Below are 19,059 nucleotides of genomic sequence, written 5' to 3'. Positions count from 1 at the left end.
AACAAGCTCCCTAAATAGAGCGCAGCTCAGAATCTAGGGGCAGCTCCGTCCTTAGGGGAGAGGATATGCAATAGGTGAGCTGGGTCCACCCCTCTGAGCCTGGAGATGTCTCTTCCTACCAGGTTTCTGAGGAGCTCTTACTTGTGACAGCTCAGCCACCTGACCATAAGTGATGCATCCCAGCTCCAGTCTTGCTGCCTGCTCTGTTCAGATACCACCACTTTGACTTGCAGGTTCTCCAGCTGAGCAGCCCGTGTCTCTGGCTGGTGGGCCCTACTGGAGAAGGCTACATGCAGGTAAACACTTTCCTTGTATGCGCACCTTGCAGGTAGCTATTCCTGGGAACCCTGGCCACCATCTGTGTTTACACTCGAATCCTTTGTACAGAAGGTGCAATCTGCGCAGGATGTGCTATTCGTTAGCCTGGCACAGTGCTGCTTCACATAGAAGCTGTGAGTAACTGCCTTCATGTGCTAACTGCACCTTCACCATGCAAACTATGGGGAAAATAACGAGCAGATCCAGACTGCACATTGTTGCTGGGGAGAGAGCCAGTTACTGGGCTTTGCACCCGGCACGGGAAAGTAACGGAATACACCGCTTCTGGTCTGTGGTTGCAGCTCAGAGAGGAGAGACCCTGGATTCAGTTGGGAAAGTGACGCTGATAGGCCAGTGTTAATCCTCCTGTGCTCCCTGTGTGTAACTGCCCAGGTGGAGTGGGGATGTACTCACAGCATTTCTTGTGGATGTCTTTAGTGCGCTTAGTCAAGGAGACAATCTCGTGGCGAGAGAACATTTTGGCTTTGTGGGTCTCTTCGCGACACTTGCTGCAGAGGGGCTGGTTACAGGTGTTGCAGAAATACATGGTGTCCATTTCCTGATGGGCAAACGCAGAACAAACCCCAAAGAAGGTTGAACACCTGAGTTTTCATCAGTGCAATTAGAAATGGCTTTTCTCAACTGAGGGGGCATCTATCTGTCTCTGAGCCGGAAACTACCATGGGCAAGTGCCGGGTCCAGGACAAACAGGGCAGGTGTCAGCTTTGTGCTTAGCACTGCTCTGGTCAGGCTTCCCCTGCTGGACCCTCACCAGAGTCCTACCATGCTGGACTCATGTGCTAAGCCTCAATTGGTCTGGATAGGGTCCAGCACTGTCTGGCTTTGGCCTCTCTGGCCCACTTCCTGGGCAGAGGCCCTGTCTGTGACCCTTTACAGAAGTGGGACTTCCTGGGTCAGCTGCCCATGGCCGCTTGGACCAGTGCTGATTCCCCATTCCCCAATGGCATAAGCACACCCCTTCTCAGAGCTCCACCTTGTGGGCACTGTGGTTGACTGACTGTTTGTTTACCTCTCCAGGGACACGTGACAGAGAAGCACCTAACACACAGGCTTTGCAAAGGTTTCTAACACAATTACTCTTCACTTTAGACAGCACACGAGATATACAGAATCCAGGTAAAACCCATAAAACAGCTACATGCCCTTCTCTGCCTCAGCTTCCTTCCAACTCGTGAGCATTCTTTGGGGTTTGGTCAAAGTCCTGTAGGGTGTCCAGGAACCCACTCCTGCACATGGCTTCTTTGAATTATTGAGTCTCTCTCCCTCTCCTGCAGCCAGCTTTGTTCTGCTGTCTTCCCCTGGGCCCCCACCCCAATTGGCTTGTGAGACCCTGCTTTTTATAACTTCCACTCCTCTTTGTCAGGTGACTTCCCCCTAATCAGTCTTGTCAAGTGATCAAAGTTCCCAACCCAGTGATCAGTTGGCTTAGTTACCAGATCAGCTGGGCAGACTGGCTCTTCTGAGGGCTAGCCAACTTTTTGTCCTACGATGCTTCCATTTGACTAGAGGATCATCAAGTTTGATGACCCTCCATGATTAGCCCTGTGTCACTGCCTTGGAATTTCAGTCTAAGATGGAGGCAAAAGGACAGCAGAGAGAGCCCAGGCCAGCCTTGCAATGACAATGGAGTGAGTAGTTTGAAATAGATACACACAGTCGTACACGGACAGATTTCTCAGACTGTCACATCAAGATATTTGCATCTCTCACAGCAGTGCAGCAAGAGAGGCAGCATCAAGGGTGGGATGAACAAAACCATTTTAAAGAAAAGGTAAAATCTGAGTGTCTGCAACCCGTGCTCTGAAATCCAACAGCTGCTAACCCTTTCAGTTAGCACAGGGACAGCAGGTAAGTGAGCTCTGCCACTCTTGAGGCCAACTGAGATAAACTAGTCCAGACCTCAGTCTGGCCATCTGGAGTCCAGAAACGGAAGGTGAGAATAAACTGGAGTGAATGGTTCAGCAAGGCCCCTACCTCTTCACCTGATGGGTTCCTTTCCAACTGTCTCAGGTCCCTGTTATGGGGGAAGAGCGTAACCTTCCCCAGACAGCTGTTCTGCTGCCAGGTTTTGCAGCAGAGTCAGCACCGTGGGTCTAACACTGTAGCGCATGCTCAGGGAAATAAACCAGATGCCCAAATCCAGCCTTGAGACCTCAATGCAGCAGCAAGAGGGCAGGAGCGAGCAAGTAGGGAGGGACGCACCCACAGGGCTGCAGAGAAGCTGGGAAAGAGACAGGCCATAGGGCTGCTCTGGCATCGCTGGTGGGATAGCTTGTCCTTGGAGTAACCTTTGGAACCAGGAATCTCCTTGAAGCTCTTAGCTATATCAGCCACACATTCCGTTATCTGACTTTCACTTGCCGCGGTCTCTAGGGGAGGGCCAAGATGACAAAGCTGCCATGGGCAGGGAAATTTACTTCCATTCATTCCAGAATAACTAAGTACCTGCCACCTGAGAGTTCTGGTGCCATTTATCCCTCGTTGTTCAGTGTGTTTCTGAGATGCCCATTGCTGCAGGATCTACATGTGCTTTATGTAGCTTAAGTTACAAGCAGAAACATCTTAAGTATAGGGATCAAATACCACATTACACACTGGCTGCAGCCCAACTTTAAAGGCCCATAACATAGGAAACCTCACCAGACGGCTAGCGGCTCCACAGCTGGGAGTGAGGTGAAAACCTGGCCCAAAAGGTGGTGAGTGTTTGCCACGTTTCTCTTACCTGGCAAAACATGTCCACTCGTTCTCCCTGGACTCGTGCTTTTTGGTTCCGTGCAGACAAAGTAACACGGGACGGATGGAGGGAGTGGAACAGAACCTCTCTGCTACTTTAGTCCTTTAGCTTAACTGAGCATGTGCTTAGATGACCCTAAGCGTAGGGCTGTCTTACGAGAAATTGCAGGACGGCATGTGTGTTTTCTCTCTCTGCCTAATCCTTGGCAGCTCCTTTTGGACATGTATTTTTGTCTGGTTAGTGCAGGGGACTGGGAAAAGAAAAGGCCTTTCCTTTCCAGCTCCCTGCTGTGCTCTGGTCCAGACCAGGAATGCCAGCTGCTGGGTATGAAAGCAGGAGCTGGTCTCTGTACAGTTCTGAGCAGACAGGTGTCCATGTCGCATAAAACCCCATTGCCATGATTGACACTAATTTGCCCCCTCGTTGGCAGTCTCAGCAGAGAGACTAAGGACTGACTGGTCGATTTGGAACTGACCAGTCCTCTCATCCACACCACAGCTAAGGAGATTGGCAGGATGGTACAGAACCCTTTACATAAGAACGGACATACAGGGTCAGACCAATGGTCCGTCTAGCCCAGTGTCCGGTCTTCCGACAGTGGCCAATGCCCGGTGCCCCTGAGGAAATGAACAGAATGGAGCAATTATCATATGATATGAAATGTCCTGTAGTCTGGTCCTTGCTTCTGGCAGCTAAAGGCTCAGGACACCCAGAGCATTCCTGACCATTTTTGGCTAATGGCCATTGATGGATCTATCCTCCATGAACTGATCTAGTTCTTTTTTTGGACCCAGTTGTAGTTCCGGCCTTCACAACATCCCCAGCAACAAATTCCACAGGCTAACTTAGGCATTGTGTGAAGAAATACTTCCTTGTGTTTGTTTTAATCCTGTCACCTATTAATTTAATCGGCTGACCAGTGGTTCTTGTGTTATGTGAAAGGGTAACTAACACTTATTCACTTTCTCCACGCCATTCATAATTTTATAGCCCTCTATCATATCTTTCCTTAGTCATCTTACTTCCAAGATGAGAAGTCCCAGTCTTTGTAATCTCTCCTCAAATGGAAGCTGTTCCATACCCCTAATCCTTTTTTTTTTGTTGCCCTTCTTGGTAACTTTTCCAATTCTAATATATCACTTTTTGAGATGGGGCAACCAGCACTGCATGTAGTATTCAAGGTGTGGGCATACCATGATTTATTTAGTTGCATTATGATATTTTCTGTCTTATCTATCCTTTCCCTAATGGTTCTTAACACTGTTAGCTTTTTCGACTGCCGCTGCACATTGAGCAGATGTTTTCAGAGAGCTATGCACAATGACTCCAAGATGTCTTCCTTGAGTGGTAACAGCTAATTTAGACACTATCATTTTGCATATAGAGTTGGGATGATGTTTTCCAATGGGCATTACTTTGCATTTATCAACATTGAATTACATCTGCCATTTTGTTGCCCAGTCACCAAGCTTTTTGTTAGATCCCTTTGCAACTTTTCGGAGTTAGCTTTGGACTTAACTATCTGGAGTAATTTTGTATTGTCTGCAAATGTTGCCATGTCACTGTTTACCCTTTTTCCAGATCATTTACGAATGTCGAACAGCACTGGCCCAGTACAGACCCCAGGGGGACACACTATTTACCTCTCTTCAGTCTGACAACTGACCATTTATTCCTATCTTTCGTTTCCCATCTTTTAACCAGTTACAGCTCCATGTGCCATGCTGTACTTACTCCTAGGCTGGTGTGGCTTGGCTCCAGAATCTGCTGCTGACACTGTTCAAGACCCAAGCACAGTCTATTTGGGGAGATCATAAAAGGACCCTCTAAGCAACAAGGATGTGGCTGGAAAAACTCGGCTGTTCTGGAAATCAGCTCACTCACATAGGTACCTAAATATGTATGTGGGGCCCAAATGTGGAAGCGTTGGCCGCAGCCTGGAAGCACTTTGGGCAGGGGCTGTATATGCCTTTGCCTTCTGCAACATGTGAGGCATGGCTCTGGAGCTGGAGACATAACTAGCCACTTACCTGTTTCTTGCACTCCTGATCGCAGTTTGCACACTGAACTTCCTCCTCGCAGTCGGCAGAGCTATCCACCAGGAACTTCAGGAGCCGGTCGACAGGCGGGAGCCCATTGTTTCCTTTCACTATGGACTGATGACTGAGGAGGACAGAACAGACAGGGTAGGCCCATGAGCCCTGGCAATGGCAAACAAATATTTCTCTTCATTCAAACAACCGAATATTAAAGGAAAACAACTCTCCTGGGACTGCAGTGAAAAGATACCATGCGATACCTTAATGACCCCAGATATAAGACAAACTGCAATGCAGTCACACAGGATCAGGCTTTTTTTTCCCTTTTGTGCACCTGAAATTTCTGGACATGAATTGTACTATTTTCCATAACACAGTTCAGATCTTGGTGTTTTCATCAGAGCTGAATTCTGTCTTGCCACATACTCCAAGAGCATTTCCTCTGTGCTGCAAATGTTTTCATTAAGCTACAGCATTTAACAATCTGAATTCTATGCCATGTTTCCTGCCCTGGCTCTTCCCAGAGAGAGCATGGTGAACTCTCTTAAGGTTTGTCAAAATCTTCACACGCTATGTTAGCAGTATCCCACACGTTTCTGCTTGGCTCCTAGGAATGTACAGGGTGGGACATGCTGAGAATGGCCATTTAACGTTAGCATTTGCTGAGCTCCAGTGACTTTCTAATCAAAACTTTGTGTGATTCATTCCACAGGCTGCTGGAAGGGTCATTTCAGTCTTGGAATAGCCATGCTTGATGAATTCCAGGATGTGAAATCCTAGTATGTTGCCCCTTCGGTAGTTTCTTGTTTACACTCAATCTTTAAATTCAGTTTGCCTGCATGTGGCTCTATCCACTGGCTGTATCCAGAATATTGACTTGTGGCAAGGCACTGCTCCTGCCGGAAATGGTTCTTTCATTTTCACAAGTCTTGTAGCATTTGTTTAGCACTGGACATTGCTGCCCAGATTCCCTTAGCTACTGCTAGTGTCTAATTGTGGAGAGAAGTGAGCAGACTAACACAGTGCTACATCTGAATAATCTCACGGAGCAATAATAATCCAGAATGGGGATGATATTAACATCAAAATAAGCCATGTGGTGACTTCCTCAGAGAGGCGCTTTAACCAATGGGAAGCAGGTGACCATGGAAGCCCCTCCCCTAACAACCCTCCAAACAGCTTTCCCAAAATAACAGTAAACAGAATTCCGGGAGGACAGAAATTGTCCAAAGCCAAAATCCCTGCATGAAATCCTTCTCAGACAACGCCTTAGTCCCCCTACATATATACACACACAGGCTTTGTTGAAACCCTTAAAACCAAGAGTGCCACATTAAAAGTAATCAAATAATGTTAGTGAAATACTTCCAATTTGGGTGAACGCATGATTAGTCTGAGTGAAAAGTCAGAATTCAAGCACCTTCTGTAAGGACCAGGGCTAAGCTCCCCTGGCACTGACCACACTGGCTTGCTTTAGCAAAATAATTAAAAAGGAAAAAATGAAGGCTCATCAATGAAGATACAGCAGTGCTGATTCTGAGAAATGTCACTCACAGTTAAGCTCAGACTGTACCCAATTCCTGGCAAACTGCAGTTCCCCATGAACGCTAGAGAAAGGAATCACCCTTACATATATTCATCCATTTCCTTTAAAAGCATCGTGGAAATCTTTACTGTAGCCACTTTGACACTTCCAGTAAAACCCAGGACCAAAACAGTATGACGACAGCGCAACCAGACACCAAGCCACAGCCACTCCAGCCCCTTCTTGAGAGTCTCTCTCGAAACGCAGGTTCGCAGAGATGACAGGAACTTTGAAGTCTCATTCCCCTGGACAATGAGCACATTGAATCGGATTGAAATGATGACTCACCCACCAGTCACCTGTGAGGGATTGGGTTTCATCACTCCAGGCTGCATCTCCCAGCAAACTAATCATGGAAGTAAAGGTCTCATTGCAGCTGGCAGTGCTTCATCATTGCCTGGCTTCCTCAAACATGGCCACATTCGGGGGCACCAGCTTACCGATGGAAAAGACTTCTTAGCCCAGGAATATCTTGCAGGGGGCTTGTCTGTTGTCTTTGTCTATTAATAGTCTGGCACGGCAAGACTGTATTTGATGGAGAGAGAAATGTATTATACTAATACCACCCAGAAAACTTACCTCCCAGGCACTTGGTTTGGTTCTCCTGCTGCAGGGCTGGGCTGGAAACAGCAGCATCTCGCATCACCCGCCCTGCTCTGCAGCCCTCTGGGTACTGGGCATAAAGCACTCAGAGATTTAAATGAAATGGAGAATCCTATGAAAACTGCAGCAGAAATGTGCATGTGTATTATGTTACAAGCACGAGGGAGAGGAATCGATCTAGTGAACCAGATGCCCTTGGACTCTGTTTGAGTGGGGAGGGATGGGCCGAGGACAGGGCTGAGAACACTAGGTGGGGAGAATTTAGAAAGGGTTTGTGTTTATGCTGTGGCATTTTAATGACCATCTGAATTGATTCCCAGCCCCAGTAACTTCTTGTTACGACAGATCAGGAGTGAATTTGGAGAGTAGTAAAGCAGAATTAAACACTGCATCGCTCAGCTCCTGGCTCTGTGAAACCCCTAGCAATAGGCAAGCTGTATGAAGCTGAAAAGGGTTCTGGCCATGACTTCAGTGACTTGAATTGAGGCAGCTCAGCCCCCAAGCCGGGGCTCCTGCTGTGGTAATGCAGGTAAAGTTCTTGTTGCCAGGGCTCAGCTGCTGTGCTGCTTGACAGAGGTAGTTAATAAAACCTGCCTGTTGGGCTGTGGAGCACAGAGGAGTCACTCCTCCAGTCCTGCTCTCTTGAGAGCCGCATGCATGGCGAGCCCCAGTGTTCTCTCCAGAGGCCTGTGCACTGCAGCCTGCTGGGAGATGGAGAGCTGGTTGGCTGAGAGCACCTGGGTAGGACGTAGTATGTGGCAGGTGGGGCATGGGTTAATGGGGGTTTTATAGGCTGACCCTGTCTAGCAGTTGCAGCCATAAGCAAGAGAGTTTGGGTCTGTGTTAGAGTTTGAGGAAAAGGCAGGCAGCTGAACTACTTAAAAACAGTCCAACAAGACTCAGACTGTGCCTGAGTGAAGGGGACGCTCTGCATGGCAGCTTCATTGCATCTACAATTCTTCTTCCTTTTCATCTTCATTGGGCAACTTCTGTATAAAGACGAGACCTCCGCATTTCACCCCTGCTGCTCCACCACTTTACCTTGGGGCTAAAGCACAGAGTCCCTACTAAGCAGACTCATGCCAGGGCTGGTCTGATTAAGCAGTTGTCATTGCTGTTCACTGCCATTAGGCAGAACTGGCTTCCTGGGAGACATCTTTAATAAGAGGGCATCCCAATTAAGGTGTTCACTGCTGACTCTGCAAAAGCTGCTAAAAGCCTCCATCCCCAATGAGACAATAGCTTATGGGTGCATATACCTACTGTTCATGAGGGGTAGGGAGAAGAGCTATTTAAAAATAACCCAGGGCACAAAACACAAGAGACTTTCTAGTGAGAGAAATGTTATAAACCAGAAAACAAGTCAGTGTGAGATCTGGTGCCAAATAGCTGCTCTGCTCAGAGTCGGTGTCTGTCTGCTTTGCTGAAATATTAGCTTGAACATGATCAGGGAGGAAGTGACAGCTCATTGGGGCTCCATTCATGCTACCAATAGAGTGAAAAATTGCCCTGTGCGCCTCTGTATTGCCTTGCCAGTGACTGTTACTGAGCCTGGCTGCAGAGCTGGGCACAAGCACCAGTCAGACATGCAGAATACAGGTGGATCCAGCCATGTGTGTATCAAAAACACGAAATAATCCTCCCAGAAATGCAGCTGCTGGGGATACCTGGGCAGCTGATGGTACGTATGGAGCCTGGAGTCCCTGAGTTAAAGGCTGTTGCATGCATGACTTCTGGATAACTTACCTGGGAGGGGTGTCATGGTTGGAAAACCTGCCCTTCTCCCTCTGGAAACAAAGGCAACAGCACGGGCTCCTAGCCTATTCCCGTCTCTTCCATCAGTCAGTGGCAATGATGCTGCTCTGGAGCTGGAACATCTATGCTTTAGTGAACCCACTAGGTGTCTGCCTGCACCTTCAGTCACCTCAGTACTCTGGGAAATCTAGCCCAAGCTATCTTAAAAATGGGGGAGTCCCTGGTGAGCTCAGGCATTTGGTGCACAGGCATTCTGAATGGGGCTAATATTAGCAACCCACAAACACTGCCATGGACACCTTAAAAAATGCCCTTCCTGCTGATGCAAGGTTCCAGACTGGCAGCCCTGCTGCCTAAAGGCCTCTCTGTCTCCCCAGCACAGCATGGGTAGTGGGGCAGTTCTGGCTTCCTCGCCAGAGTGCCTCACCTCTAGCATGCTGGTGCTACGTACATAGTTGTGGGTAATGCCTGTGGTCTCTCTGCATTGGCACATTTGCTCCCAAGATTAGAACTGACTTGCCCTAATCTAACAGTGTTCATATTTAGCCAATATGAGTGGGGAGTTTGCATGACAAACTGACTGGAGAGTGCTGTTTTTCTGCAGAAAAGAATGAATGTTTACTCCAGCTGATCTGTTTTAATTAAGCAATTCTTTGATTTTTTTTCAAAGTGCTTGAGACGGACCCAGCAAGCAAAAGCCAGAAGTGAACACCTAAAAATAACATTTGTTTGGTCTCACTTGGCTCTGAGCAACAGTTCCCTTGAACTGCTTTAAGCAGCAACATCTACCAGTATGTGACTTTTAGTCCAGAACTATATCCATGCAGTGGCTGGTACGTCAATATTTTCTTTTACTGTTTTTATGCTTTTGTTGGTTTTTAGGTGGCAAGTTTTGGAGAGTTTAGGTTTTGATGTTAAATCTTGGATTATTTGCCAATTTTAATACCAAAACCAGTTCCAAGCTAAACAGTTATCTGAAGCAACTTCTGCACAATACTGTGCCACTTCAAACATAGCATGAACAGCTTTTAGCAGCTGAAACTGGAAGAGATGGAGTCTCTCTCTGCACGTAGTTTTCTTTAGTAGACAACACCATGCTGAGAGTGGGGAGGAAGAGAGCAAACTTCTAGGTCATGCAGACAGAATAGTCCCTAACCAAAACTGTTTCCAAAGATTCCCGGGAAGGGCCAGCACCTCTTTAAGCTACACAGTTTTGTTAACAGTTTAAAAAAAAAATCCCAACACAGTTTATGTGGTATTTTCTATTTTTAAATTTTAAAATAAACCCTTAAGAGTGAAACAAACCTATCCGGTGTCAGCCAGCCCTCTTCCCGCAGAGCTCAGACTGTAAGTGCCAGGAGTCATTTTTTGGCTAGGGAAATCCACCTGCCTAGCGGCTCAGTCCTGCTAGGTGCTGACCATTGACTCCAGTGGGGCTCTTCAGAAACCTACAGTTACTCACATGCTTAAGTGCCTTGCTGGATAGGGGCCAGAAAGCTCAGCCCCTGCCAGCTCAGGCCCTGCTTCTCAGGGTGATCACTTGTCCAGTGTAGAGTGGAAAACACTCACTGCCCTTCTCCCATTGCTGGCCTGCCCTGGCAGCAGAGTGAGCTCTCCTGAATTCTTGTGGAGCTATAAGTAGAAGTTGTGTGTTCTGCAGCTGTTCACATCTGAAACCATTGTGATTAGAACCTCGTATTTCATAGGCACAAAGGCAGCTTGACAACGAAGCACTCAAATGCTGTGGTGACAGGCCATGTAAAAGAGCAGAGCTAGACACAGCTTCTCCAGCTTTCCTGGGGCTTTACCACCAGGGATCCTGACCCCCTCTGGGCATGTGCATTTTACATCATCAAGTCTGAGATCCAGGGAAAAAAATTCAAAAGTGCCTAAGTGACTTGAAGCCTAAATCTCAGTGCAAGTCAATGGGGCTCAGGCTCCTAAGTAACTAAGGTACTTTTGAAAATGTTACCCTCACCAGTGAGAGGAAGGCTGGCTCAGTATTTGGAACTCAGGAGACCTGGGATCAATTCTCTGCTCTGCCACAGACTCACTTTGTGACCCCAGACAAGTCACTTAGACTCTCTGTGCCACCGTCCCCATTTGCACAATGGGGATAAAAGCCCTGCCCTGCCTCCCAGGGCTGCTGTTAGGAAAATAATGTTAGGGACTGCAGGTTGCCCAGATACGATGGTGATGGGGCTTGCTTGATACCTAGAGCATTATTTTAATTAATTTCACAGAAATGTGATGGTTTGTAACTGCTTATAATTAAAAACAAGAGCTGTGCATAAAGAACATTATTTTTCAGGCTGTGGACTAGCCACACAATTTGCAGGCAGACAGGTGTTGCTTGAAGTCTTTCCCATGCTGCTTTAAACCAAAACAAAAAAAGACTCATGGGATTTATTTTAATCTTTGTAATTTGTGTTCATCTAAAAAGAACAGGCATAAATGAGCAGTTCCTGGATGCTCATCAAATCTCCATTTCCCCTACGGACAAACTATACAGAGAGAGCTGTATAATTAAAGGTGAAATCTAGTAAGGTACAACGTTAACCTCCTCCAGTGCTTTGTGGCTAGGTCTAACTACACATTCCAGAACACAGCTCGGCTTCAGTTCTGCCTCTACCAGCCCTCCATTAAGACTCAAATGTCTTTGGCAACTACAGTAAGCCTGATACACATCGTCCTATTTACTAGAATAAATGACAATCATCTGCCCTGCTATTCTCATTCCTTTTTTGGAATACAAAGTCCTGCACAGTGTTGTCAATTCATGCCTGTGAAGTGAAAGCAGATTCCCTAATCCTTAGAGTGTACTACTGAAAAACAGAGATGTATTGTAGCATTCCAGGTCCAACAGTAAATTTTCCACCATGTCTGCTATCATCAGTAATGTGTTCTTGAGAATCTGAGGCACACAAGTTTCATGTAGATGAACTTGGTTTGTTTAGAATGTAATGCACCCCAAATCATTGTTGCTAAGACAGTGATAGAAATTACCTTCAAACAGGACTGTCCACATCAGAGCAGAAATCACTACCACTCCCCATTTTTACAGTAATGTTTAATAACAAGGAGAGCACTGCATGATTTACAGATAACAGTCGATAAAAGTATCTGTATGTACAGTGATAAGAACCTATAGAAGAAGCCAGAGAGACAGTACTTAAATAATTCCTGGCTTCACTTACAATAATATCAGATTCTTGAAAGGAATAAAAATGAAAACAAATACCATGCAACTGAAGATGTACAATATGCTCCAGAAAAACCCAAGACCTATTCTGTAGCATATCGTATATATCCATACAACCACAATTCTCAAACACACAGTTCAGCATGTTAATATTGTATTAAATTGTTAAATGCAATTTCTTTTTGTTCCAACTGCAAAAGACATTTTGGTTCAGGGCAGGATTTGGCCTGAAATGTTTTGTAATTGGAGGGGGGGGAGAAAAGGAGGTTACATTTTGTTACCTCCATCTAATCCTCTGAAGGGGTGGGGCTGGACTGGCTGAATGAGGGGTGAATTTGGCCCTTAGTGAGCACACTAATAATTCTTGTTTCAAAGTCAGTTGGGCCTAGAGCCCCACACAGAGTGCTTGCTTACCAGTAGTGGTGCTGAGCCTCACTGCAGCTCACAGTGAAGACTGAAGAGCTAAAGGGGGCAAGTGCTGGTCCTGTGCTTGAGAAAGTCTCACTGATACCTCACTTCTCGAGAACTAGCCAAAGCTAGCTTCTGTGTCACACCTTGCGTCTGTTATGTACTAATGACCTTAATCCAAGGCCCACTGCAGTCCATGGAAGACTCCACTTGGCCCCCATTGTCTTTGGTTCAGACTCTAACTAGCCTATCATCAGAGAGGCAGTCTAGGCACAAGTTAGCACCAAAATAACGACACTGGTTTAATTCTCGTTATATCCATGCAAGCTTGTGTGTGGCCACTCTTATTGTGGAGTATGAGTGTGTCTATTCTGCACAGGTTGTCAGTAAAGAATCAATTTAAGTTAAATCTAAATAAGACCCTTTCATTCCATAATTAGTGTCTATGCTCAGACTGGCACTGAAATAACAAAAGGTGAGAATGAAAACCAGTTAGGCTATTTTAGTGCTGGTTCCTGTGTAGCCCAGCCCCCATCCTTACCCAAGCTACCACAAAAGGCATTAGCTTGAGGTCTGGCCCAACTCTCATGAGTGGAGTTAACGGAATGACTCCCATTCACCCTTCCACACTGCAACAAATTCAAATATAGCTAACTTAGACCCATCTTCATTTCAGATGTGTTCCTTGCTCCCAGGCCAGGTTTTGAGCACAATACCAATGTACATAAGCTAACAGAGCACTAAGCAGGCCTTCAGCCCAGAAAGTGTAAGAGAAGAAATGCCACTGTTTCTCCCTGGGTCTAACTTTCAGACTTTAGTACCTAATGCTGCACTTGGCTAGCTGCATTGGGTATTTGTTGATGGGGAGAGCTGGATCCTCTAACTCAGACACCCATGTGGGAAATGTGTGCTTGGTATTTTTGTCAGCATGCTCTGTGTTTCGGTGGTGCTTTACTGCAGAGCATGGGCACCTAGCCAGGCCTGGGATAGGTTTCACTGGTAAGTCACCATCTTTCTGTGTTATGGGTGGGCACTGCTTGGAAGTTCTTACCCACAGAGAGGGCAGGTGAGGCGGCTGTCTATCGCCCGGCCTCGCAGGCAGCTGGCACAGAAGTTGTGGTAACAGTCCAGGAGGCAGGGATGCTCATACTGCTCATGGCACAGGAAACATACCAGAGGGTGACAGTTGGCATTATCCAGCTCGCAGAGGTTTTCCAAAGGAGAGAAAATCCCACCGGACATCTGGAGGAAGATGACACAGGCTGATATTACAGGTATGCAGAGGGATTCAACATATAATTCAGGAGATGGTGCATGTGCCACTGTTAAAAAAGTAGCTATTCTGGTGAGTCACAATAGAGGAGCCTCACCTTGGAGGGTGCCACATGCTTGACAGATCAAAAGTCTGCTGGCCACTGATAGTATATGAGGGACAGGGCAGCTGCATGATCTGATGGCCACCGATTGCATGCAAGGGGTAGGACAGCTGCAGGCAGTGCCGCCGAGAGTGGGTTCGGGCCACGGTGAAAATTTTTTTTCGGGCCCCTCATTAAGGGCGGACCAACTAAACAGGGCCAAAGAAGCCGGGCCCCATTCCAGACCGCTGGGTCCCAGTAATTTGTACCGGCTTCCCCCTCTCCCGTCAGCCCTGGCTGCAGAAAGAAGTGTCAGGGACGGCATGGCGGTCATGGACGTAATTTGGCCACAGCTCTGTTTTTGCTGGTGTAAAGGACAGTTCTGGTCACTTGACCCAATTTGCTCCTCTCTCACTGGGCCTAGGACTAGGGTGACCCGATCACATGCATTTGGGCAGGGCCGTGCCTCCTGACTGCAAGCAACTGATTAATTTGCCATGAAGTTAGAACTGGCAAGACTGCTGGATAGCGCCCCCTGCAGCCCCCAAGATCTCTCAAATGCACCCTGCTGGCTGGTGCAGGAGTTCCCAGGGGAGCTATGTCCAGCCTTCCGCAGGAGAAAGGATGTGCTCGCCCCGCTTAGGGCCTCTGCGAAAGGAGAAAAGAGGGGGAGACTGGCTCCTCCCAGGAAACAATACAATCTGAGTAAAATCTCTAATCTTCCCTACCATCAGCTCCAAGGTATCTTCTCTCTGCTTCTCAGACCCCTTCCCTGCCCATCTCCCTACCTCTCCTCCCATATGTAGCTCTGCATATTCTTTCACACTGCTTTTGTGCCTGAAACCGCCTTCTACTTTCCATGCACCAAGTACTCTCCTTCTCTGTCCCCAGATCTCTCCTTCCAATCCTCACTTCCCCAGACCGCCCTTCAATCTCCTTCTGCCGTCTCACACTCTAGCTGTTGTCCTATGAATCACTTCTCTCTGAGAGCCCGCTGTGAGCTCTCGGGGGCAGAGACCTGGTCCGTCTATTGTGTATATTTGTAAAGTCTGGTGCTCTCTCTCTTTATTGTTTAAAGAGTCCTGCACTATTACTGCAGGGCATGGTTGCAATAGCAGTGAGCTGTTGCTGAATGCCACCACTTCCTTGAGCATTTAAGAGTTAAACTACATCGTGACCAGAAATAGCGCACAAAGTCAAAGAATCGGTGGCACATTTGACTCACAGGATTGACTTCATGCCAAGCTGTCTGCAGCCCAATGAGCACACACCGTGCTTTGTAAGAACAAATGGAATTATGAACATTGTATCTCAATAATACTAAAGTTCAGAGTCAGAAACCACAGAGTCTGAAAATCATTTCTGAATTGTCCCCATTTCAGGGGGTTCCAGAATGTGTAGGGGGGAACTTTTAGATTTTTTTTTTAATATAAAAGTTGTGTTGGAAGAGAAACCTGCAACATTTACAAGATCTAGTATAGAGCAGTAACAAGCAAACTAACATTGTCTGGGCTTTTCATATTACACAATGAACAGAGTAAAAATGACACAGCCTATGTTGTTTGGTGCTGACAGAACAAACTGTATATAAAGTGCCTGTTTTTTTATACCATTCTAATCTGAATGACATTTTATTAAAAACCACTGTACTGTCTACAGCAGAGCAAGGTGGTTCAGTTACAAGAGGAAAAATGCAACTTTTCAAACAGATCAGATGTGGTTTAAATTCTTTAATCCTTACAGTGTGTGAGCACATTTAAGAAGAGGACTGTCTGCGGTTAATTCATTTTGCCATTATGCTATGCCAGTGAAAACACTCCAGTAAAAATATGAGAAACAAGAAGGGATTTTCTATGTTGATTAAATCCAGCTATTTTCAGTTTGTCAATTTAATGGCGATGCCACTCAAGTAAATTCTTTTGAACTAGACCAGCAATTACCTATTAGGTCCTTATACTAGCAAGCCACAGAGAGCAAAGCTATAGGTTCTGCAAGTTATTACAGAGCTCAGAATTCAAAACAGTGTTTCAGATGTGGATACGTGTGTTAACAAGGTGGGCTGTGTCTCTTTGGGGTCTGCTAGTACCTCTTGTTTTAATAAGTGAAATTACTTTGTAACCAAATACTAACTGCATTTTAAGGAAATGTTAACAGTATATCTTTTTGTTATAGTCACTTTATTGTAGTTAGACACAGCAGTAGTATCAAAGTTTCTTACCTTTTCTTCCGAAGTTACCAGCCTTGTATCCACGTTGTCCTTTTAGTAGATAAAATTTCACTCCCCTTGCTCTGCCTGTCTCCTGCTTTTCATGTGTTTGAAGCTGGAATGACAGAAATGCCGAGGCTTTCAGCACAGCCAGAATATTATGAGTGACATGAATGCAGTAACCAGGGCAACATTGCCAATAACGAAGAGCTGCTGGGTTCAGAATAAGTTTTTTCTGCAGACATAACAGAGAGCACAATGAAATGTTTTCTAAAAAAAACTAAGTCTGTCATTTGCTGACAGCCTCAACAGCCTGATGTGAAAGGGACTGTCTCATATGCTCATGTTCTCCCTCAGGGGCTAAGATGCATAACAGAGGGGTTAGAATTTGCTAGGCCTAAGTAAAAGTGGAAAAATTCAATGCATTTCATTCACTCTCGACTCTCCCAGAGGGAAAAGGAGGAATCTCCTACCTGTGGTAGGCAGTTTTCTCCAGACTGAGTTATCTCTATGTTGTGTGCAATTCCCAGGGAAAGGCACCTCTAAAAGTTGGCTAGGGTGTAAATTTAAACCCAGTACAACAAACAGCCATGTGAATGCATGATTAATATTTCCTTTATATCCCTGTCCTGTCTATCTTGCTGCTTCCATCTCATCAACAAGCTTCAAGGTTCACCCAAGGTCAGATCTAGTGGACAATCCATGTGATGGAAGAAGATCAGCCTCTCCTTGTAAGGGATCAGCCCATCCCATTTTTCTCAGTCGTTTGGGATTATGAAGCCCAGTGGCATATTGAAAATGACGGAGCAGCATAACTCAGCAGGTCATTTTATAGTCACACACAGGAACACACTTCATGCTTGAGGGTTTTGCACAGATACTGTCCCTACAATAAGTGAGGCGAGGTCAGGATCACGTTCACATATTATCACTTTGCAGATGATCCCATTGCTCAATAGTCTGTCAGTCTGAGCTTCCTGCAGGCCCCCTAAGCTATGTATGCTCAAATGTTTTCAGAGACAGTGTAAAACTCAGGGCCCTAACGCCTTCAGTGCAGCAGTGAATTACAGCAGAATTCCTCGGAAGCAACTAGGTTTCCATCCAAAAGATAGAGCTAAAACACAGGGCAGCCTCTGTTATGCGTATTCCCCATGTTTACTCAGCTGATCTCAGATTCCTCCAAATATTCAACTGAATCAGTTTTTCTTCACTTTCTCTCATGAGATCTGTCCAGTTACTGGTGCACAATGGCTATGAGGATTCAACCCCAGACGTAGCTGCATCCCAGCGGTGAGGGAAACTATCCTTATTCATATACGACGTCGGCAGAGTGCTGACGGATGCTGGTGAGCTTTGGTGCTATGGAGATGTAAGGAGTCATTGCCACCATTAATGAGAATAGTAACAAATATGTGATACTCATTTGGAAGCTGAGAGGTGTCTTCAAATTAAAAACTCTTCTGTCACAATTAGCAAGTGGAGAATGGCTGGTTCGGGTAATTAGGAATGGAAGCTAGACCAATGGTGACTAATTCCTATCCAGTCCAAGCTGATATTGACCAAATAACTGATAGCCAGTTGGTAGCTGGTGAGTTTCAGCCAACTTCCTGCGGGAAAATTGTCCACCTTATGTATTGCACTGTAATTGCCTCTTGTCAACAGTCTCTGATCAGAGGCCCAACTGATCAGAGTGCCACTCCAACCAAGGGTTGGGCAGTAAGATGCATTGGCAAGAGGCAGCTTGCATTGCTGCTGTCTGTGCTCTGTAGCTAGCATGGCAACTTCAGTCTTCTGAGCTGTCAGGCTGGTGCTTTGTGTGGGTTTAAAATAGGGCAAGTGTGAGGAGAATTTAACCAGCCCACATCCCCACCTTGAAGCATGTATGCCAAGGGGTAACTCTTCTCGTCTGCCCACTAGTGCCTCCGATTGTGGAACACTGGTTGCTGGCAATGCCACCTTTCATAACAGCTTTCTCTCTCCTTCTGCAGCTTACTGTTGGAGCAGCACCACCTCGTGGCTTTTGTGAAATGGTGCACGGGATCTGGATGCTACGGTGTGTTCATTTACAACCATGCTTTTATGATGTTTATCTTTCTAATTCCATGTTGTTTATTACCTCAGAGATCACTCCATGCCCCCCCTCTTTAAAAGACCACATCTTTAGAGTAGGGATTTCCCCATGGCAGAATCAGGGCAGTGGAGTTCCTGTGTTTTGAAGAGGTAAAATTCAGGTCAGATCCTGATCAATCCAGAGCTTTTCTTCAGAGTGTTGTTATACATTTTATAGCGTGGTAGTGCTGAGAGGCCCCAGTGAAAGATCCATAAGAATGTAACAGCCATACTGGGTCAGACCCAAGGTCTATCTAGCCCAGTGTCCTGTCTTCCGATAATGGCCAATGCCAGGTGCTTCAGAGGAAATGAATAGAACAGGGAATCATCAAGTGATCTATCCCATCACCCATTCCCAGACTCTGGCAAACAGAGGGTAGGGATACCATCGCTCCCCACGCTGGCTAATAGCCATGAGCTTAATTTAGTTCTTTTTTGAGCCCTGTTATAGTCTTGGCCTTCACAACATCCTCTGGCAAGGAGTTCCACATGTTGACTGTGTGTTGTGTGAAAAAATACTTCCTTTTGTTTTAAACCTGCTGTCTATTAATTTCATTTGATGACCCTAGTTTCTTGTGTTGTGAGGAGAAAATAACAATTCCTTATTTACTTTCTCCAGGATCAGGGCCTTGTTGAGCTATGCATTCCATACACATATGAATTGCAGGTAGAGGTTTTGGCTACAGTGCCCAGGCTAAATTCCTGGCCTAGACCACTGTGTGGT

General features: G+C 46.2%; 1 protein-coding gene and 1 long non-coding RNA gene across 8 annotated transcripts in view; one reads left to right on the top strand and one right to left on the bottom strand.

Annotated features, from left to right (window-relative positions):
* The window catches only part of RNF207 (ring finger protein 207), a 38,073-nt gene extending 20,619 nt beyond the window's left edge, over nt 1-17,454 (bottom strand). The window contains exons 1-5 of one of the 6 annotated variants that reach the window (XM_030537242.1): nt 16,700-17,454; nt 16,239-16,461; nt 13,717-13,907; nt 5,104-5,236; nt 733-877 (exon numbers count right to left, since the gene is read on the bottom strand). In XM_030537242.1, the coding sequence (XP_030393102.1) occupies nt 733-877; nt 5,104-5,236; nt 13,717-13,907 (469 nt within the window). In that variant the 5' untranslated portion in view covers nt 16,239-16,461; nt 16,700-17,454. The other 5 variants (XM_030537243.1, XM_030537245.1, XM_030537244.1 and 2 more) reach the window with 5 other exon arrangements.
* On the top strand, nt 86-17,533 carry LOC115636758. Of its 2 annotated transcripts, XR_003997039.1 has the most exons (4): nt 86-296; nt 1,357-1,455; nt 9,726-9,888; nt 17,451-17,533. It is a non-coding gene; the product is annotated as an uncharacterized LOC115636758 (long non-coding RNA). The 2 variants fall into 2 exon arrangements; XR_003997038.1 differs by lacking the exon at nt 86-296 and having other exon boundaries at nt 890-1,455.
* The last annotated feature ends 1,526 nt before the right edge of the window (nt 17,534-19,059 follow it).

Source organism: Gopherus evgoodei, chromosome 18 (assembly GCF_007399415.2).
Source record: "Gopherus evgoodei ecotype Sinaloan lineage chromosome 18, rGopEvg1_v1.p, whole genome shotgun sequence".
In the NCBI taxonomy this organism is placed as follows: Eukaryota; Metazoa; Chordata; order Testudines; family Testudinidae; genus Gopherus; species Gopherus evgoodei.
Note: the sequence above shows the minus strand (reverse complement) of the source record. Positions and strands in the feature narration are given on the sequence as shown.